The following is a 22976-nucleotide window of genomic DNA, read 5'->3' on the forward strand; positions in this document are numbered from 1 at the left end:
AACACCCAAACATAGAATATATATATAAATATAAATTCTAACACCCTAGAGCAGGGGTCTCCAAACTGCGGCCCGAGGGCCAGATGTGGCCCTTTGCTAGCTTTTATCTGGCCCTTGGCACAATTCCTCCCACTAACATGAGGCACTATTCCTCCCATTGACACCAACAATGGGGCAATATATTATCCACTGATACCAATGATGGGATACTATTCCTCCTACTAATAGGGGGAATACTCCTCTTCCTATTGACCACCAACCCTGAGGCCATATTTGTTCTCACTGATGCCGGGCCTGTGACATTTTCTTCCCTTGCTGGCCCCAATCTGGCCCTCCTAAAGTATGAAGGGCAATAAAGTGGCCCTTTGTTTGAAAAGTTTGGAGACCCCTGCTCTAGAGAATAAAATGGCGGTCGTTGCAATACTTTCTTTCACACTGTATTTGCGCAATGGTCTTACAAGCAACTTTTTTTGAGGAAAAATACAGTAAAGTTAGACCAATGGCTTTACCTTTACCCTTAAAAATCTCCATAGGTGACATTTTAAAAAAAATCTACAGGTTGCATGTTTTGAGTTAAATAGGAGGGTAAACCTTCTGGAGGTCAAGTGGTTAAATAAACCCCATGATATATGTAGCGCCTGTGTACTTTATAGTACCGGTGCTAGTTAAATTCTGATCCAAATTTCTATGTGTAAATAGGGTCTCTGTCTCAGCTTGGCTATGCTGTGTGCTTATTCTGTTGTACTGGGGTGTTCTTCCAGCCCCGGTGCTGCAGGTGGCAGCAGTGGAGTCAAGGTTTGGGTGCTCTTTCCCAGCAGCCAATCAGGAGGGTTTGACCTTGCTGTGCATGCTGGGGAGGGGTATTTATGGGGCAGACGCCATTGGTTCTGGGTCTTCTTCTTCGAGTGTGGCACCCACCTTTAGGGTGACCACATCACGGCGCCCCAGCGTTATGGCCTACCTGGCGGGGGCGTGCGTGCCACGCGGTGTTCCTGGTTCCGGGACCATGATGGCCCGGAGCATCTGAACAGCGACGGGGACCCAGTGGGCAACTGGGTTCCCACCTTTGAGGATCCCAAGCTGTATTGCTGTTCGGTGGGGAGTCCGTCTGAGGAGCGCCATTGAGAGGCTGGCGGTCCAAAAGGGCCTCGACAAACCACCATCAAGTTAGCCGGACACTGAGGGATTGATCACCTGTCAGTCGGTACCTGGGCGAAAAGTTGAAGGAGATACAGTCGTAATCCATCTAATGAGGATTATATCCGTAACTACAAATCAGAGAGGGCCTGTGGCAAAGGTGTCTCCCTGACGTTCACCAAGGAGGGTCTGTGGCAAAGACTTTTCCTCAAGTTCAAGTTCACCAAGGAGGGTCTGTGGCAGAGACTTTATCCTACAAATGTCCGAGTGATACTCCGGCTGCCAGGTCAGTGAGAGAGGCCTATCCGGGTACACTAAGCCCACTCACACACGAGTGGCGCAAGAAAGAGTTACGCTTGGGAGCAGGACTGTTTCCCTATCATTACGCCTGAATCTGCAGTTCTCCTTTCTTCTTCAACTTTACTTTCCTCACCACAAGTTTATTGTTTTTACCGGCTGGGTAATAAAGAGCACAGCAAAGAGCACCTGTTGTGGACATTCCTTTACTTCTACTAAATGTAATACACATCATTCACCCCTAGGAATTCGGAGGAGCCATGAGGTAAATGTGCCACCCGAACATCCAGCAGCTCCTCCGGGGGTAATGCTACATATATATTCTCCCAGTTATTGCATGTTAGAACACAGGGGCCCAGATTCAAGTAGAATCGCGCAATATTTGCGTGGGCAAAGAGCAAATTTTTTTCTCTGCGCCCACGCAAATATTGCGCTTTGCCCGCGATTCACGGAGCAGTTGCTCCGTAAATTGCGCGGGCAATATGCTAAACAGCCGGGCGCAAGGCTGCCTAATGTAAATGATCCCGCCGGGGGCGGGAATCATTTAAATTAGGCGCGCTCCCGCGCCGAGCGAACAGCGCATGCTCCGTCGGGAAACTTTCCCGACGTGCATTGCGGCAAATGACGTCGCAAGGACGTCATTTGCTTGTAAGTGAACGTGAATGGCGTCCAGCGCCATTCACGGTTCACTTACGTAAACGACGTGAAATTTGAACATTGCGAGCGGGAGGCGCAGCTATACTTTAGCATTGGCTGCGCCTGCTATTAGCAGGAGCAGCCTTATGCTAAAGGCGCTGTACGGAAACTCCGTACCTTGCGTGAGAAGGGCCCGCGCAACTTTTGTGAATCGGTGGTAGTATGCAATTTGCATACTACACGCCGATCACAAAGGCCACGCCCCCTAGCGGCCAACGCAAGAATGCAGCCTGGGATGTGAAGGCATAAGGAGGCTTATGTTTGTCACATCCTAGGCTGCAGTCGGTGTAACGAGGTTCATGAATCAGGAGCACTCGTTACACCGGAGCAAGTAAGCACTTGCGCCGCGCAACTATGGTTGCGCGGGCGCAAGTGCTTCTTGAATCTGGGCCATTGACATTTTCTATTGTATAATGAATCCCATTACTGTTAACTGCCTTTTGCATAGAAAGAGCACATTGACATGAACGTTGACCTTCAGTTAAGATAGCACCATGCAGTTAGTTATGAAAGTAATCCCTTTCACATGCCAAAGAAATCATGGTCTCAGATGTTGTCTTTTGGCTGGTTAATCACTGTATGTCCTTGCTTGGAATACAAAACATATTCATGAATTACTCTGATTGTAACCACTGTTGTGACATAAACTATTCAGTTAATTAGGTTACATTATTTGTTATCTGTTGGGATAGACCTTTCCATACAAATGCTTTGTCCCATCTCCAATCTCTTGCCGCAGTCTTGGACTAAGTACAGAGTTTACACGAAGCTTTGCAAGCACAGTTAATGATTCAGAGGTGCTTTATAAAGTGTAACACCATTAGCAGTTCTCAGCATTTTCTAACCCTTGGCACGTGGACCTCAGTCCTTTCTGTTGGAGCTTATGAAGAGAATCCCACAGAAGCATGGATCTTATAAACACTCAGGAAAGCTCCGTACCCCCAGAGCCTACGAGAAGCCGAATCTCAGAGGTACTTTCAAACGTTAAAGAAAACGTCTTTAGGTGGTACGTATGCACATGGGCCGTGTGACCTGGTCATGGTGGGGAATTTACCATCTACTGTGTATGTCCTACTGTCTTCTTGGGCTTATTTTATGAGGCACCCATTCTACCGAGTGTCCATGGTACTTCCTAGACCAGGGATCTCCAAACTTTCAAAACAAAGGGCCAGTTTACTGTCCTTCAGACTTTGGGGAGGCATACTGTGGCCATTGAGAGTTGAAATTGTCCTGGCATCAGTGGAAGTAAACAGAGCACCTTTGGCATTAGGGAGAAGAATAGTGCGCCATCATTGGTGTCATTGAGAGGAGTAGTGCCCTGTCGTTGGTGTCAGTGGGAGGAATAGTGCCCCATCGCTGGTGTCAATAGGAAGAGTTGTGCCCTATCGTTGGTATCAGTGGGAGAAATAGTGCGCCATTATTGGTGTCAATTGGAGGAGTTGTGCCCTGTCGTTGGTGTCAGTGGGAGGAATAGTGCCCCATCGCTGGTGTCAATGAGAAGAGTTGTGGCCTATAGTTGGTGTCAGTGGGAGGGGTAGTGCCCCATCGCTGGTGTCAGTGGAAGGAATAGTGCCCCATCGCTGGTGTCAGTGGAAGCAATAGTGCTCCATCGCTGGTGTCAATGGGAGGAGTTGTGCCCCATCGCTGGTGTCAATGAGAGGAGTTGTGGCCTATCGTTGGTGTCAGTGGGAGGGGTAGTGCCCCATCGCTGGTGTCAGTGGAAGGAATAGTGCCCCATCGCTGGTGTCAGTGGAAGCAATAGTGCTCCATCGCTGGTGTCATTGGGAGGAGTTGTGTCCTGTCGTTGGTGTCAGTGGGGGGAATAGTGCCCCCTCGTTGGATTTTCACTAGAAGGAAGGAACAATTCACACCAGCCTTAATCTCTGGTATGAATGTAGCCTTTTGGAGGTTCCCTGCAACAGAGGAGCACTTATGCTCGCCTGTTTGGCAGTCCATACCTCCTACATTTGTTCTGTTCCAGCATTTCAGCCTCTATCAGACCTTTCAGCATTTGACACTTCTGGGAGTGTTGGATACTTTTGCTTCCTGCTGAGCACTATGGCCGGGATTCAGAGAGATTGTCGTATCTTTAGTGCGGCGTAGCGTATCTGATATGCGCTACGCCGACATAACATAGAGTTGCTCGTACTGTATTCAGAAAGGACCTGCTCCCTTTCTTACGCCGGCGTAACGTAAAATGGCCGGCGTAAGCCCGCCTAATTCAAAGTAGCAAGGCCGTGGGCGTGTTGTATTTAAATGAACCTGTGACCCCATGTAAATGAGTGGCGGAACGAACGGCGCATGCGCGCGCATGCTCACAATCACGTTGAATTTACTCCATAACATACCTCGGCTCAATGCCTGTGACGTGAACATAACCTACGCCCAGCCCCATTCACGTACGACTTACGTAAACAACGTAAAAATATACGCTTGTTCCGACGTCCATACTTTGCATTACCTGCGCCTCATATAGCAGGGGTAACTTTACGCCGGACGTAAGCCTTACGTAAACGGCGTAGCTAAATCCGACGGGCGCAAGTACGTTTGTGAATCGGCGTATCTAGGTCATTTGCATATTCGACACATAAATCTACGGAAGCGCCCCTTGCGGCCAGCGTAAATATGCACCCAAGATACGACGGCGTAGGAGACTTACGTCAGTCGTATCTTGGCCAAATTAAGGCGTATCTGGTTTCCAGAATACGCGTAAAGATAAGACGGCGCACATTTGGACTTACGACGGCGTATCTGGAGATACGTCGTCGTAAGTCCTTTCTGAATCCCGGCCTATGAGTTTAATACTTCTATTGCAGTGCACCTCCAATTCATATTAATATATATATATATATATATATATATATATATATATATATATATATATATATATATATATATATATATATTTATATTTATTTATTTATATATTTTTAGGTGACTGAAAGGTAAAATATTGCTAAATATGGAAAGACCTTAGTGAGGATTTGGAAGATTTATACTTAGAATAGATAAAGATCATTCTTTGCCACTAGAGTGCGCTATCATACTCTGGGAAGCAAATGTTGCATATAGCTATACTGTAGGTATGTACATGATAAAATCATAGCTCCCAACTGTCCCTGATTTGGAACAAAGCCCCTCTGCCCTTCATTCCTCCTCATTTGTCCCTGATTTTGGTCTGATCTATATAGTTGTATATAAAATGCACTTTTTATCTTTCAAAAAGTGCTTCCCAGTGCTAAACCTTTCATATGATTTCTAAATTGCTGCATTTGTAATTTTCTAAAAGCCAATATAAAGGAATAGTAGTGGTAAAAAAAGCACTTGTAGGTTTAACTAATATTTTTTTTTATTCTGTATAATTCTCCTTTAAAGAGGCGTGGTATGTCCTATGCCTACATACTTGTGTCAATAGTGCCTCGTTTCCACTGAGTGGATCGGTTCGGTACGGTACGCTATTTTGGGTGTTTCCATTATGAAAGTCCATAGAAAATAGAACGGTACCGTTAGGGCGAAGCTACAATACATTCCACTGATTGGTGGACACGCTAGGCATTTTTTGTAAACCCTGTATGGCCCCTGACGGTCCGACTTGCAGTGGAAACGCTCACCTGAATAGACCGGACCATTCTAACCGATCCAAACTGTACCGACTAGGGTGACCACATTTCAAAACGGCCGTTCAGGGACCCCCTTCCCCAAAATCATTTTGTGCTGTAATGAATCACAGCACAGCTGGGGCGGCGGATGCGCGCTCTACCAAGAAGAACTGATCACGCCCCCAAAAAAGGCAGCCGCATCGCCACTTTACTTACTGACAGCACTTGTGCTGACTGGCCGAGACTTGTTTTACCTTCTTCCAACGCTGGCTTTACACCACCTTGCTGTGATTAGACACAAGAGGCGGGATTTATGATTTCTTGTCAGTGAGTGAAGTGGCAATGTGGTGGCCTTTTTTGGGAGCAACAGATAGAGGGGAGGGGGGGTGGCTGTGTCAGCTTCATTCCGGGACAATGTATTGTCCCGGAATGAAGGTGCCCGGGACCTGGGACAGACCTGCAAAATGCGGGACTGTCCCGGGCAATCTGGGACATGTTGTCACCCTAGTACCGAACCGTTCCGCTCAGTGGAAACGAGGCATTAGTGTCCCTCATTCCCATCTCAAAAAGTTGTGAGGTTTGTAAAACGCTCAGACTAGACACTGTTTTTTTGGTTTTGATTCATAAGAAATGCGGTAGTTGTCCGGCCGCCATGGGAGAGACCTGTCAAAGTGGGCCAGTCTGGATGAAATCCAGGGCCAAATTTTTGTCCCAGTCCAGCCCTGCCGATGACTGGCCATTGATGGCACAGTTGCTGCGTTTAATGGGCACAGTGACTGCAATTGATTTTTTTTTTTTCAGTTTGTTTGCGCCCCCCCCAAAATTTTCAGCACTAGCCACCAGTGGTCCCCTTTGTCCCTCTCTGTCCTCGTCGCACTGCATCCCTCCCTGTCCCTGGTTATCTGAAAGGTTTCAAATGTTTTGACAGTGCTTACCATAGGCGCCGTTTTCACTAGATACACCTCTGCTGACAGGCATTTAGATTAGAAGAGCATACTGCTGCCTCCTGAATACCCTTTTCTTATGACAGCTAAACTGCCTTTTTCAATGAGAATACTCCACCCAACTAAGAACCTAGCATTTGGCTTGCAGTAACGTCACATCCCCATTCACTTGAATAGTGGACACCGAAAGTGTCAGGAGGGATAATTTTTGTCATGTGGCTGCCTTTGCAGATTCAAGTCAAACTTAAAGAAGAAGTACCTCCAAAGCTTGTTTGGATCATGTGATGCAGACAGTTTTGCACTCCTGTAACTCCTGTAGCTGAAGTCCGATGTTGGCTGACATCACAGAGCTAGTCCAGGCTCGAGCAAGATTGCGACCATGAAGTCGGGATCTGCCCACCTTCCTGAACCTGCACCCGACTCAGCCTTTCAGCGAGCCCCTGAGGGCCTGAGCTGGCAGCTCCAACCCCCTCCACATCCCATCGCTCCAATCTGCCCAATTTGAACTACACAAAAGAAGTTTCAGAACTTTTTTGAGCTTCAGGAGTTTGGCTTCAGGCGACATGGAGTAGAGAGTGGAGGTCTGACTAGGCAGAAAGAGTGCTATACCTTTGCAGAGAGACCACTGCTTCCACTACAGTCCTTCTCTACAGCATGCTGGTAAGAGACAGGCGTTTCTACTCATGCTGGGGCTGCTTTAGAAAGAAGATGAACTATAACATATTGAACGCCTTTTGTTTTCATACACCAGCCTTGAAAGTACTTAGCTAATTTAAACTGAAAGTTTAGTTGAGCTTTGCATTACAAGTAAACTTATTTTATGAAAAAATGCTGACAGATGGACTCTGTGGAGGCAATTCAATCAATGATGCTATCCCATGCCCGGTGGTGTACTTAGGTTTTGTGCTGCCCTAGCCCTGACTAATTTCTTGCACACCTTAATTTAAATATGACATACCGTATTTTTCGCTCTATAAGACCCACCTAGGTTTTAGAGGAGGAAAAAAAGAAAAAAAAATATTCTTAACCAAATGGTGTACTAAAATATTTACCAGTGCCCATGAAATGCAGCCTGACCATTGCCAATGAATTGCAGCCCGACCATTGCCAAAGAAATGCAGCTCGACCATTGCCAAAGAAATGCAGCCCGACCATTGCCAATATTGCAGCCCAACCTGTGCCAATATTGCAGCCCAACCTGTGCCAATATTGCAGCCCAACCTGTGCCATTATTGCAGCCTTACCTGTGCCATCACTCGGGCTGCTCTATCTTCTCAGCAAGTGTCAGGACATGTCGGGCTGGCTCCTGTGTGTGGCTGGCTGGTTTACTGGTGTGGATGGGTCACCCTGGGTGGCTGGCTGGCACCCTGGCCCTTCTGTGGGTATGTCGCTGTAGGTGGCTGGCTGGCACCCTGCTGCGGGTGGCTGGCCTGGCTCCCTGCTGTGGGTCAGTGGGTGGCATTGTGCACCCTGCTGTGGGTGGCTGGCTGGCCTGGCTCCGTACTGTGAGTGGTTGGCTGGCACGATGCACCCCACTGTAGCTGACAGAGAGAGGTGGGCTGAAAGAGGTGGACTGACTGGGGAAGGGGGGGCTGACAGAGGGGGGGCAGCTGACAGAGAGGGGGAGGGGGTCTGACAGAGGGGGAGGGGGTGCTGATAGAGAGGGGGGCTGACAGAGGTGGGCTGACTGACAGAGGGGGAGGGGGCACTGATAGAGAGGGGGGCTGACTGACAGAGGGATGAAAGACTCAGGAGGAACACTGGGGATGGGGACCTGCCCAACTAATGTTCCATTTAAAATGTTCCATTTAAAATTCACAAACCAGTTCAAATTCACAAACCAGTTTCATAGTCAAAGAGATAGGACTCAATCAGGCCAAGAATAACCCCAAAATATATTTTTGCTGCCGCCCTAGTGCCTTGTCAGCCTAGGCCAAGATACAGCATTGCCCATGCCCACTTTTTTTTTTGCATTGATACATGTCCCCTGGGGCAGGACCCAGGTCCCCAAACACTTTTTATAAAAAATAACTTGCATATTAACCTTTAAAATTAGCACTTTTGATTTCTCCTATAGACTTTTAAAGTAAGCTGACCAGATTTTTATAATGAAATCCGGGGACATATTTTTTTTTTACTAGTAATGGCGGCAATCAGCGACTCTCTGCCCATTGCCGCCCGCCTCACAGCCTGTCAAGTCTTACCCTCCGGACCCCCGGGCTACTACTGGGTGGAGAGTGGAGGAAGATCACTCCGCCGGGGAAGGCAAGGAAATAAGCAGGCAGGCAGCTGGGTGGGACTTGAGCCAAGGCAGAAGAACATGCAAGCGGAGCTGAATGAGCATGCGTCGGAAACTGAAGAAATATTCCCTCAGCTCTGACCAGCTCATGATCATCAGAAAGGGGCACAGATAATGGAAAAAAATACACCCCCCATAGCTAGTGGGAGCAGCAGAGCGGGGGTGTGTAATTCAGATTTTTATTTTTTAATTCTGCATTTACTGTCTTTGAAATTGCCCCAGCCCCTGTTAAAATCCAATCCGGGGACAAAACCGGGGACAGACTTGGTCCAGGGACAGTGTCCTCAATCTGGGGACTGTGCCCTGAAACCGGGGATGTCTGGTCACCCTATTTTAAAGGGTGTCCCGCGGCTTTTCGAATTTGCTGCGAACACCCCAAATTGTTCGCTGTTTGGCGAACAGGCAATGTTCGAGTCAAATTAATGTTCGACTCTAACAGATAGCCCATCCCTAGCGCTGAAATCTGAAAAATGGCCTGAGCAGGCAGTAAGTGCCCATTATTGAAGTAGTTAAAGCGGAGTTCCGCCAAAAAAAAAAATTTAAGTCAGCAGCTACAAATACTGCAGCTGCTGACTTTTAATATTAGGACCCTTACCTGTCCAGGGCGCCCGTGATGACCTCACCCAAAGCCGATATGTCCCTGGGCTACTGGGTGGAGGCGCCGCTATCTTCAGTAAGGGAATCAGGAAGTGATTCCTGGTTCCCTACTGCGCATGCGTGAGTCGCGCTGCGTGTCCTCACTGGCCCCTGCTGTCTTCTGGGGCCTGTGTGTCTCCCAGAAGACAGCGGGGGGGACGGGGGGGGGACATGGCGTAGATCGCTGTGGAATATGCAGCGATCTATTACAGGAAGTGGGTGCAAATACCTGTATTAGACAGGTATCTTCTCCCTCCTGAAAGGTGCCAAATGTGTCACTGGAGGGGGGGAGGAAGTTAATTTTTGGGTGGAACTCAAACCACACATGTGAGGTATTGCCGTGATCGCCAGAGTGAGAGAAATAATTCTAGCACAAGGCCTCTTCTGTAACTCTAAACTGGTATCTTGTAGAATCTTTTAAAATGACGCCTATGGAGATTTTTAAGTAACATAGTTTGTCACCATTCCACGAGCTTGCGCAATTTTAAAGCGTGACATGTTGGGTATCTATTTACTCGGCGTAACATCATCTTTCACGTTATACAAAAACAATTTTTTTTTTTTTCATTTTAACTGAAAAAAGTGTATTACAAAAAAAATGCGTTTGTAAGAGCGTTGCGCAAATACGTTGTGACATAAAGTATTGCAACGATCCCCATTTTATTCTCTAGAGTCTCTGCTAAACAAATATATATAATGTTTAGGGACTCTAAGTACTTTTCTAGCAAAAAATATGGATTTTAAATTGTAAACAACAAATGTCAGAAATAGGCTTGATTACAGGGTGCACGCTGTGTATGGATTATTGTAACAGATCATGTTTTGGGATATGTTTTACTGTAATATGGAATGTGAAAGCTCATTTGTTATCAGGTACACCTGTGGTTTGTACAATTCATCATCGCTCAGCCCACAGACAACATCACAGCCTGCATGTGTACACAGCTCTCCTGTCCTCCTAGCTCAGAGCAATGATTCGGCCATCAGTAAAGCATCCTGGCCATGTGCTCTTTCTCTGCACTCTGCTGGTAATGTCTGGCTGACACGTTAGGAGGAAGAGCTGGTGACATCAGGACACGCCCCCTCCCTGAGAAATCCGATCCACATGGTGGGAGGCTGGGAGCACAGAGTGCGGGAGAGGAGAGGAGAGGAGAGGAGAGGGGGCTTCACCTGCTACACGACCACCATCCATCCAACCATCCGATCTCTGCACTCCCATCACACAGGGGGATCATCTGCATCCTAATGATAAAGAAATAAGGTCCATCCGATCAGCATCATCATCCCTATCCTCATTGGATCTTCATCATCATCATCATCCTCGGATCTGATAACTATTGTTAACAGCATTGGATGACCCCTGTCACTTATTTGAAGATAATACCTGTCCTCATTGGATGATTCCTGGCCTCATCTGAAGATCCTACCTGTCTTCATTGGGTCATCCTTGTCAGATCATCATCATCCCTGTCTTCATTGCATCCTCATGTGAAGATCATCCCTGTCATTCATTGGGTCATCCTTGTCAGATCATCATCCCTGTCTTCATTACTCCATCCACATCATCCTTGCGGTCCCTCATTGAGTCATCCTTGTCCTTGTCAGATAATTATCATCATCCCTGTCTTTGTCTGATCATCCCTATCCTCATTGCTTAATCACTCCATCCTCATCAGATCATCGTCATCCCTGTCCTCATCGGATAATTGTCATCCCTATCCTCATTGCTTTATCACTCCATCCTCATCGTCATCCCTGTCCTCATCGGATCACCGTCATCCCTGTCCTCATCGGATCACCGTCATCCCTGTCCTCATCGGATCACCGTCATCCCTGTCCTCATCGGATCACCGTCATCCCTGTTCTCATTGCTTTATCACTCCATCCTCATCCTCATCAGATCATTGTCCTCATCGGATCATCGTCATCCCTGTCCTCATCGGATCACCGTCATCCCTGTCCTCATTGGATCATTGTCATCCCTATCCTCATTGCTTTATCACTCCATCCTCATCAGATCATTGTCCTCATCGGATCACCGTCATCCCTGTCCTCATCGGATCATCCTCGTATCGCCATCCCTGTCCTGAACACAGCGGGCTGTATTGGAGTCTCATTGGTCCTCTGCATGTGGTCTCCCCTCCTGTATTGGCCTGAAGAATGGAGGATGCAGAAGCCAGTCGGCCCTCTTTGGGGGGCCCCTCACCGCCTCCTCCTTTATGGAACCCCAGGATGTGTGATCTCCTGTCCCGAGTCTGGGGGAAGATATTCTCATGGTAACTTGTCTGATGGGGATGTAAAAGTTATAATATAATCTTTGTGTACAGGGAGGTGACACTCTTTATCAACCTTTTCCCCTGGAATCCCTAACTTTTAGGTCTAAGGAACCCCCCCCCCCTACTACTAAAACCAATTTGTCAGAGGCAGGGTGGATTTGATTTAAATCACTAGTTAAAAAATAAAAAGACTTGATTTAAAGGAGGTGTAAAGACATTTTTTTTATTTTTTTTTTCACCTTAATGCAATCTATGCATTAAAGCGGGAGTTCACCCAAATTTTTTTTTTTTTTTTAACATTAGATTGATGCTCATTTTGTCTAGGGGAATCGGGTGTTTTTTTTAAAAAACAAAGCAGTACTTACCGTTTTAGAGAGCGATCTTCTCCGCCACTTCCGGGTATGGGCTGCGGGACTGGGCGTTCCTATTTGATTGACAGGCTTCCGACGGTCGCATACATCGCGTCACGAGTAGCCAAAAGAAGCCGAATGTCGGTGCGGCTCTATACGGCGCCTGCGCACCGACGTTCGGCTACTTTCGGAAAATCGTGACGTGATAGATGCGACCGTCAGCCTGTCAATCAAATAGGAACGCCCAGTCCCGCAGCCCATACCCGGAAGCGGCGGAGATCGCTCTCTAAAACGGTAAGTACTGCTTCGATTTTAAAAAAAACTACCTGATTCCCTTTGACAAAATGAGCATCAATCTAAGGTTAAAAATTAACATTTCCGGGTGAAACTCGACTTTAAGGTGAAAAAACATCGATTTTTTTTTTTTTTTTTTTTTTTTTTTTTTTTCTTTACTAACTAACCCTTTAAATCAACTCTATTTCTACTGTCATTTTTAAAGAGCAACTGTCATCTCTGTCCTGCAGTGACTTCCTCTGACCCGCTATTGACTCACCGACAGTTCCAGGGCTCAAGTCCTGCAGGAACGCGTGGGAACGGAGTCCCTGCACTTTTTTCAAAGCAGGAACGCAGTTCCCTTTGCAGGACTAGAGCAGCCGAGCCGCCCGAGCCAATCCTTCACTAAGCGGCGATGCCCAGCTTGACTCACTGTCAGGGGCAGGCAAACCTTAGTAATCCTTTATGTTACTGGCTGCTTCCTGTATATGGATTCATCGGGTAGTGTGCGGGTATTCCGTCACTTCCTCGATGCCGCAATGTCTCCTGGGAGCTTTTGTCATTGTTCTCAGGAGACATTGCGGAGGTCTGCCGCGAGTTATCTCAGGATTTAGAAAGAACTTGCTTAAACAATGACAAAAGCTCCCAGGAGACATTGTGGCACCGAGGAAGTGACGGAATACCCGCACACTACCCGATGAATCCATATACAGGAAGTGGCCAGTAACATAAAGGATTACTAAGGTACAGTGGATCGAAAAAACAAAACATGCGGTTTAGTAATTATGCATATGAGCGTATCATTTTTTATTTTTGGTGGGGGAGTGGATCTTGGGTGAGAGTTCCCACACTTTTTTTCCCCTGGACTTGACCCCTGGACAGTTCCATTCACTTTAAAGGGATGGCTGGTGATGCAGAAGTGACGCAACAAGGAGAGGGACGTAGCGGCAACAGGTGAGTGGATGCCCGCTAACAGGCGCTGCCATAATGGATCTGAAATGACAGGTGCTCTTTAACCCCTTCCCGACCGCCGCATGTACATTTACGTCGGCAGAATGGCACGTACAGGCACATTGGCGTACCTGTATGTCCCTGCCTTTCTGCGGGTCGGAGGTCCGATCGGGACCCCCCCCTGCGACATGTGGCGGTCGGGTTCCCACGGGGAGCGATCCGGGACGACGGCGCGGCTATTAGTTTATAGCCGCTCCATCGCGATCGCTCCCCGGAGCTGAAGAACGGGGAGAGCCGTATGTAAACACGGCTTTCCCCTTGCTTCACTGTGGCGGCGTATCGATCGAGTGATCCCTTATATAAGGGAGACTCGATCGATGATGTCAGTCCTACAGCCATACCCCCCTACAGTTGTAAACGCACACTAGGTGAACATTAAATCCTACAGCGCCCCCTGTGGTTAACTCCCAAACTGCAAATGTCATTTTCACAATAAACAATGCAATTTAAATGCATTTTTTGCTGTGAAAATGACAATGGTCCCAAAAATTTGTCCGAAGTGTCCGCCATAATGTCGCAGTCACGAAAAAAATCACTGATCGCCGCCATTAGTAGTAAAAAAAAAAAAAAATAATAAAAATGCAATAAAACTATCCCCTATTTTGTAAATGCTATAAATTTTGCGCAAACCAACCGATAAACGATTATTGTGATTTTTTTTTTTTTTTTTTTTTTTAATCAAAAATAGCTAGAAGAATACGTATCGGCCTAAACTGAGGGGAAAAAAAATTATATATGTTTTTGGGGATATTTATTATAGCAAAAAGTAAAAAATATTGCATTTTTTTTCAAAATTGTCGCTCTATTTTTGTTTATAGCGCAAAAAATAAAAACCGCAGCGGTGATCAAATACCACCAAAAGAAAGCTCTATTTGTGGGAAAAAAAGGACGCCAATTTTGTTTGGGAGCAACGTCGCACGACCGCGCAATTGTCTGTTAAAGCGACGCAGTGCCGAATTGTAAAAACACCTTGGGTCTTTAGGCAGCATATTGGTCCGGTCCTTAAGTGGTTATATGTAAGGACTTATTCTTGCTGGTAGTTAGAATCTTTACTATTTGGAAACAAAATAAAGGTTTCCTATTTAGAATAATAATCTGTCAGGTTAGTTAGTGCCGGTTCACACTACAGCAACATGAAAGTTGGCACCACTTTGCGAGGCAACTTGAGGGAACTTCAAGTCGCCTCCAGGACAGGCAACTTTGCCAATGGCCAATTAAACAATAATCAGCTCTGTGGGAGGGGGGGAGGGGTTTGCTTGAGAAAACTATTTTCTCTTCCTGTAAAGTTGCTTCAGTTAAGACAGAGATCCGACTTTGGAGGCAACTTCCATTGAAATCAATGGGTACAAGTTGCCTAGGAGTAGTACAGGAACCTTTTCTGATGTTGGAGCGACTTCAGTAGTGTACATTAAGACGGCTCTCATTCAATGTAATTTTTCATGTCGTGTGACTTGGGGGCGACACAAGTTGGATCCCAAGTCGCGCTAGTGTGAACGGGCACTAAAACGGCGATATCAGAACCGATACAATCATACAGCTTGTAGTGTACATAGATTTGCAAAACAATGGGATACAGGAATATTCCTGAACTTTGTTTTATCTCATGGTTACTGTGAAATTGTGTGAATGCATGAATGCAGTGCATGTTATCTCAGTTTGCAGAGCTTGGATTCATTGATTGAGTTTACCAAAAATGTAAATATTGCAGAATATATACAACCTCATGCTACATAACTAAGCTCAATTTCATGCTGAATAAACTAAATGTGTTAATGTATCTTAAATAGCAAAATAATCGTTGGGGCGCTTTTTACACATGCGGACATACATTGATCCCTATGAGTGGGCAGTCTGCCAAGTTTTTAACAGGAAACATTGTAACTAATGCTTCCTTCTTAGATCAAAGGGATACATTTCTGTGTGTGTAAAAATCGGGCAGTCTGGCAAGTTTTTTACAACATGAAACATTGTAACTAAAGCGTGTAGACTCAAAAAGACCTCAGATCTCACATTTTACATATTTTACATACGGAGGGATTGCTGCACAACAAAGATTACCGTATATACTCGAGTATAAGCCGACCCGAATATAAGCCGAGGCACATTGCCACAAAAAAACTGGGAAAACGTATTGACTCGAGTATAAGCCTAGGGTGTCCATCTGCATGCCTCACTCTGCTTCACTGTGTCCATGTGTATGCCACACTGTGTCCATGACTAGACTGACGTTTAACATGGGAGTCTATGGAAGGTGTGCCGGGCTTTGAAAAATGTATGCTCCCTGGCCGTAGGTTCCCCGTACAGCAAACTTTGCACACTTTTAGAGGAAGAGTGGGGCTACATGTGTGCCAAGTTGGGGACCAGGTATCGACCGGCTGTACGTCCCCAAAAGTCTGGGAGTTCAGGCGCAAAAAGGTAACTCAAGGATAAGCCGAGGGGTGCATTTTCAGCAGAAAAAAATGTGCTGAAAAACTTGGCTTATACTCGAGTATATACGGTAATCAAAAAATATAACATTGCATTATGTCCATAATATGTAAGGTTAAAGCGATAATGCCCTTCTTCAAACCAAATGCATACATAATGTGAAGACTGGTATATTTATATTCTTATTGCATCATCTGGAACCAATTTATCAATAAAGCCTTACTAAGTAAATATAACTAGGGTTGAGCGAACTTTGGGTTTTTCCCGAACCCGAATAATTGGAAAAAGTTCGGGTCCGGGATCGGAGTTCGGGGAAAAAAAATGCGTGGAGGTCCCCGCAAATTCAATAACCAGACCCTTTAGGTCTGGTATGGATATTAAGGGGAACCCCGCCGTCAATTTAAAACAAAAATGACGTGCGGTTCCCCCTAAATATCCATAACCAGACTCGTTATCCGAGCACGTTGACCTGGCCGGCCGCAGAAAAGAGGGGGGGACAGAGTGCCCCTCTCCTGAACCGAACCAGGCCACATGCCCTCAACATGGGGAGGATGTCCCCATGTTGATGGGGACAAGGGTCTCATCCCCACAACCCTTGCCTGGTGGTTGTGGGGGTATGCGGGCGGGAGGCTTATCAGAATCTGGAAGACCCCTTTAACAAAGGGGACCCTCTGATCCTGACCCCCCCCTGTGTGAAATGGTAATGGGGTACACCGTACCCCTACCATTTCACGAAGGAAGTGTAAAGTCTTGTAAAAAAAAATAAACACACACACACCGTAGAATAAAGTCCTTTATTAATAAAAGAAAAAAACTCCAGCGGTGATAATCCACTCGTTCCCGGCTTCCTGCTCCAATGTTGTCCCGATCCTGCGACGGCTGCGGGTGACGGCCCGTCACGTGACCCCGCACCCTCTGCTACGTCACTGGGGAAGCCCAGAGTCTTCCCTCTTCCTGGGCTTCCCCAGTGACGTAGCAGAGGGTGTATAATAATAATAATAATTTTGTCCCATATTTTGTAAGCGCTTATTGTGATTTTTTTTTTTTTTTTTTTTTTTCAAAAAATATGTAGAAGAATACGTATCGACCTAAACTGAGAAAATAAAAAAATAAATAAAATTGGGCTATTTATTATAGCAACAAGTAAAAAATTATTGAATTTTTTTTCAAAATTGTTGCTTTCTTTGTTTTTAGCGCAAAAAATAAAAACCGCAGAGGTGATCAAATACCACCAAAAGAAAGCTATATTTGTGGGGAAAAAAAGGGCGTCAATTTTGTTTGGGAGCCACGTCGCACGACCGCGCAATTGTCAGTTAAAGCGACGCAGTGCCGCAGGGCAGGAGGGGGGTATATGTGCCCAGTAAGCAAATGGTTAATGAAGCGATAGGACCAATAGGTATAATGAGTTATCCACACGTCACATGAGGATACTATCGGGAGGGCACCTGTCATCCAGAGGAAAAAGAAAAGTGTGTGTATTACGATCTTTTTCCCACAATATAACCACTTATTGCGTTTTTTGGCTCTGAACCAGCTGTATTATCAGAGAATTATTTCCACATATTACAAAAAGACATAAAAAAATCCACCCATCTACAATAAAGTTTTTAGAAGAATGATAATATTGGTGTCTTCCCAGCGTCCATCGTCCGTCTCCGGCCTCGATGGTGTCCTCCCGGCTTCTCCAGCGCGCGCCTCAAGTCGAGTTCCCGCGCTCAGTTCGAACGCCTCCGCTGACATATAACGAGTGCAGTACACTCGGGTACATTCGGCAAGGCTCGGCGTCGCTCACGCTCTGTGACGTTTATGCGTGAGCACGAGCGAAGCCGAGACTAGCCGAATGTACCCGAGTGTACTGCACTCGGTATATGTGAGCGCGGCTATCGGCGTATATCGTGCACCCACGATTTCCCCCTTATTTTAAGGGGAAAATAGTGCGCGATATACGCCGATAAATACGGTAATCAATTTTGGAATAAGGCTATAACATTACATAATGTGGAAAAAGTGAAGCGCTGTGAGTACTTTCCGGATGAATTTGTATAATTTAAATTAACTCTAATAAACCCTAACTCCTTCCCCCTTTTCACATTTTGCTTTTATAGTCCCACAGTTTTTTTTTTTTTCTTACAATACTATTGAGGGCTGAAACGCCCTTTTGAGCTGCAGTGTGCTTATTGCTGCAATGCATTCTAACACATGCGTTGGCATGTTGCAGTGCCGTTCATTTTGACTGACACCCCAATGCACTAAGGCAATGCAAATCTGATGCCCATGTGTTGTAGAGCACCAGAACTCATTGTAAGTTACTTCTGTGCAGGGCTGTGGAGTCGGTAGATAAATGTTCCGACTCCTCAGTTTTATGTACTTCCGACTCTCCGACTCCTCTGTATTAACATGCAAATGTATTTTATACATTCCTTGAGGAAAAGAAACGCAACCTACCACAGGACTACTGGCTGGGAAGCCAACAGTCTACTGCAGGGGTCTTCAAACTACGGCCCGCGGGCCACATGCGGCCCGCGGGGGACTTTAAACCGGCCCGCCCGTCCCTGACAGGCAATGCCGGCCGGTTACACAGCAATCCCGCTGTGTCACGGAGATCTCCGTGACACAGCGTTAACAGTTCCGGCGCGCTGTGTTAAATGTCCCGCCCTCCTCCTCCTAGAAGACTAGCTCGTGTGATAGAGCCAGCGTGCTGTCTGTCACACAAGCTAGTCTAGGAGGAGGAGGGCGGGACATTTAACACAGCGCGCCGGAACAGTGGGGGAGCATCGTGACAGCCAGACTGACACAGCACAAAACAGTAAGGAGGCTGTGCGGTGCTTACAATGGGGGGGGCTGGCTTATTTTTAATGATAATGATGATGATGATGATTGGGGGGGGAGGGGGGGGTAAGACTTGCGATTGTGAGGGGAGCTAAAGTTTATTTTTAATAATGATGATGATGATGATGATGGGGGGGGGGAGTGACTTGCGATTGTGAGGGGAGCTAAAGTTTATTTTTAATGATGATGATGATGGGGGGGGGGGAGTGACTTGCGATTGTGAGGGGAGCTAAAGATTATTTTAATAATGATGATGGGGGTGGGGGGGCTGGCTTGCGATGGTGAGGGGAGCTAAAGATTTTTTAATGATGATGATGATGATGATGGTGGGGGCCTGGCTTACGATGGTGAGGGGAGCGGATGATTTTTTAATGATGATGGTGGGGGCTGGCTTGCGATGGTGAGGGGAGCTGATGGGTTTTTAATGATGATGATGGTGGGGGCCTGGCTTACGATGGTGAGGGGAGCGGATGATTTTTTTTAATGATGATGAAGGGGGGGGGGGGGGCCTGGCTTACGATAATGATGGTGGGGGGGGGTTTAAACCAGGGGTCCTCAAACTACGTCCCGCGTGATTTTTTAATGATGATGATGATGGTGGAGCTGATGATTTTGTAATGATGATGATGGCGGAGCTGATGATTTTGTAATGATGATGGCGGAGCTGATGATTTTGTAATGATGATGGCGGAGCTGATGATTTTGTAATGATGATGGCGGAGCTGATGATTTTGTAATGATGATGGCGGAGCTGATGATTTTGTAATGATGATGGCGGAGCTGATGATTTTGTAATGATGATGGCGGAGCTGATGATTTTGTAATGATGATGGCGGAGCTGATGATTTTGTAATGATGATGATGGTGGAGCTGATGATTTTGTAATGATGATGATGATGGTGGAGCTGATGATTTTGTAATGATGATGGCGGAGCTGATGATTTTGTAATGATGATGGCGGAGCTGATGATTTTGTAATGATGACGATGGTGGAGCTGATGATTTTGTAATGATGATGGCGGAGCTGATGATTTTGTAATGATGATGGCGGAGCTGATGATTTTGTAATGATGATGGTGGAGCTGATGATTTTGTAATGATGATGATGGTGGAGCTGATGATTTTGTAATGATGATGATGGTGGAGCTGATGATTTTGTAATGATGATGATGGTGGAGCTGATGATTTTGTAATGATGGTGGAGCTGATGATTTTGTAATGATGATGATGGTGGAGCTGATGATTTTGTAATGATGATGGCGGAGCTGATGATTTTGTAATGATGATGATGGTGGAGCTGATGATTTTGTAATGATGATGATGGTGGAGCTGATGATTTTGTAATGATGATGATGGTGGAGCTGATGATTTTGTAATGATGATGGCGGAGCTGATGATTTTGTAATGATGATGGCGGAGCTGATGATTTTGTAATGATGGCGGAGCTGATGATTTTGTAATGATGATGATGGTGGAGCTGATGATTTTGTAATGATGATGATGGCGGAGCTGATGATTTTGTAATGATGATGATGGTGGAGCTGATGATTTTGTGATGATGATGATGATGATGATGATGATGGAGCTGATGATTTTGTAATGCTGATGATTTTGTAATGATGATGATGGTGGAGCTGATGATTTTGTAATGATGATGATGGCGGAGCTGATGATTTTGTAATGATGATGATGATGATGATGATGATGGAGCTGATGATTTTGTAATGATGATGATGGTGGAGCTGATGATTTTTTAATGATGATGATGATGATGGTGATGATGATGTAATGATGATTGGGGAGCTTGCATTGTTCTTGATCGGCTTGCAATTAATGATTGTGTGGGGGGGGGGGGGGTTGCAATGAGGGGCTTACAATGATGATGGCGAGGGGGGCTTGCAATGAGGGGATGATGATGGTGAGGTGGGGGGGCTTGCAATGATCATGATCGGTTTGCAATTAATGATTGTGAGGGGGGGCTTATAATGATGAAGGGGGAGGGTTGCAATGATCATGAGTGGCTTGTAATGGTGAGGGGGGAGGGCTTGAAATGACGGTGGGGGGGGGGAGCTTTCAATGATGGTGAGGCGGGCACTGATTGGGCTGCGCTAGCGAGCATTGATGGTCAAAGAAAGTTAGTGCTGGTATATTTGTTTTGTAGCGGTGTGTGTGTGTGTGTATATAAATATAAATATATATATATATATATATATATATATAGGTATTTTACTAATAGCAATTTGGAATCCCTAGGAAAGAATGATGTCGAGAAAAAGAAAAATTGACTCGGAGTGTAGGATATTCAAGGAACAGTGGACTTCTGATTACTTTTTCATGCAGTACAAGGAAAGAGCTGTGTGTCTGATATGCCAGAATGCAGTGTCTGTGTTCAAAGAATATAATTTGCGTCGACACTATCAAACTCAACATAAAGATAAATATGATTGTTTGGTCGGAGACGTGAGAAAAGATAAAATATTAAAACTGAAAAATACATTGACAACTCAGCAAAATACTTTTGTGAAGCAGAAGCAGCTAAATATTTCATCCATGCGAGCAAGTTTTCAAGTTGCCAAGCTAATAGCGTGCACTGGCAGACCATTCGTGGAGGGAGAATTTGTTAAAGAATGCCTTCTTTCTGTTGCCAAAGAGATGTGTCCAGAGAAGGCCGATTTATTTAGTACAGTGAGTCTTTCAGGACCTACAATTACACGAAGGATTGAAGAAATGGGAGACAATTTGCATCTGCATTTGCAAAACTCTGCAAAAAATCTTTCCTATTTTTCATTGGCACTCGACGAAAGCAATGATGTTCGTGATTCTGCACAACTTCTAATTTTTATTCGTGGGACGAATGACTATTTCGAAGTCACAGAAGAGCTTGCTGCACTGCAAAGCATCAAAGGAACAACTACAGGAGAGGATATCTTTGAAAAGGTTTACCAAACTGTGAATGGTTTGGAGCTGGACTGGGCTAAACTAGCCAGTGTGACAACTGATGGTGCTCCTAGCATGGTGGGGTCTAAGAAAGGAGTAATTGCTCGCATTAATCAAGAGATGGACAAACGCAACCATTCTCATCCAATAGCCATACACTGCCTCATCCACCAACAAGCGCTGTGTAGTAAATCACTGAAGTGGGACTCTGTTATGAAAATTGTGGTATCTTGTGTTAACTTCATTAGAGCTCATGCACTAAACCACAGACAATTTCAGGAATTTCTGTCTGAGCTAAATGTTGCCTATGGAGATGTTCTGTACCACACAGAAGTCCGTTGGCTGAGTCGAGGGAGAGTTTTGAAACGTTTCTATGACTTACTTCCACAGATTACAGCTTTTCTGCTTTCAAAAAACAAAGAAGTACCAGAGCTCAATGATGCAGAATGGAAATGGCACCTTGCCTTTCTGACAGATGTAACGGAGCTACTCAACAGTTTCAATGTGCAACTTCAAGGAAAGGGGAAGCTCATATGTGATATGCAATCACATGTGAAAGCATTTGAAGTTAAATTAGGCCTCCTCATCAAACAAGTGAAGGAGGAAAACTTCTGCCATCTTCCCACAACTCAAAACCTGTTAGCGGAAAAACCAATGGTTGCATTCCCAAACAAAACATGTGTGGATTCACTGGAAAAGTTGCAAAAGGAGTTCCAATGTAGATTTAAAGATCTTCATCTCCATGAACAGGACATACAGCTTTTCCGTAACCCATTTTCTATTGACATTGAAAATGTGGCTACAATTTACCAAATGGAATTGGCTGAACTGCAGACTTGTGACTCTCTGAAAGACGCATTCAAGTCAAGCAGCCTTCCTAATTTCTATGCATCTCTCCCCTCTGAGACATATCCTAATCTCAGGAACCATGCACTTAAAATGGCAACTATCTTTGGCAGCACATATGTCTGTGAACAGACTTTTTCCAGAATGAAACATTTGAAATCTCCAACCAGATCTAGACTAACTGACGCACACTTGCATCACTTGTTACGACTAGCAGTGACAAATATGGAACCGGACATTGACCATCTCATTAGCCAAAAGCAGGCCCATAGTTCCCATTGAAATACTGTTAAGTTTGTTGGTTTAACTTTACTTGTTATTCATTTTAAATATTGTATTTGTTCCCATTTTGTTTTTTTCACTTCAAAATAACATATGTGCAGTGTGCATAGGAAATTGTTCATAGTTTTTTTATAGTC

General features: G+C 45.5%; 1 protein-coding gene across 2 annotated transcripts in view; it reads left to right on the forward strand.

Moving 5' to 3' along the window:
* Nucleotides 1-2957: 2957 nt before the first annotated feature.
* LOC120929056 (solute carrier family 35 member F2-like) overlaps nt 2958-22976 on the forward strand; it is a 60385-nt gene continuing 40366 nt past the window's right edge. The window contains exon 1 of one of the 2 annotated variants that reach the window (XM_040340250.1): nt 2958-3136. In XM_040340250.1, coding sequence (XP_040196184.1) covers nt 3036-3136 — 101 coding nt within the window. In that variant the 5' untranslated portion in view covers nt 2958-3035. Of the gene's footprint in view, nt 3137-10778; nt 11885-22976 lie in introns of those variants that run through there. The other variant, XM_040340249.1, reaches the window with a different exon arrangement.

This window comes from Rana temporaria, chromosome 2, assembly GCF_905171775.1.
Source record: "Rana temporaria chromosome 2, aRanTem1.1, whole genome shotgun sequence".
Classification (NCBI taxonomy): domain Eukaryota; kingdom Metazoa; phylum Chordata; class Amphibia; order Anura; family Ranidae; genus Rana; species Rana temporaria.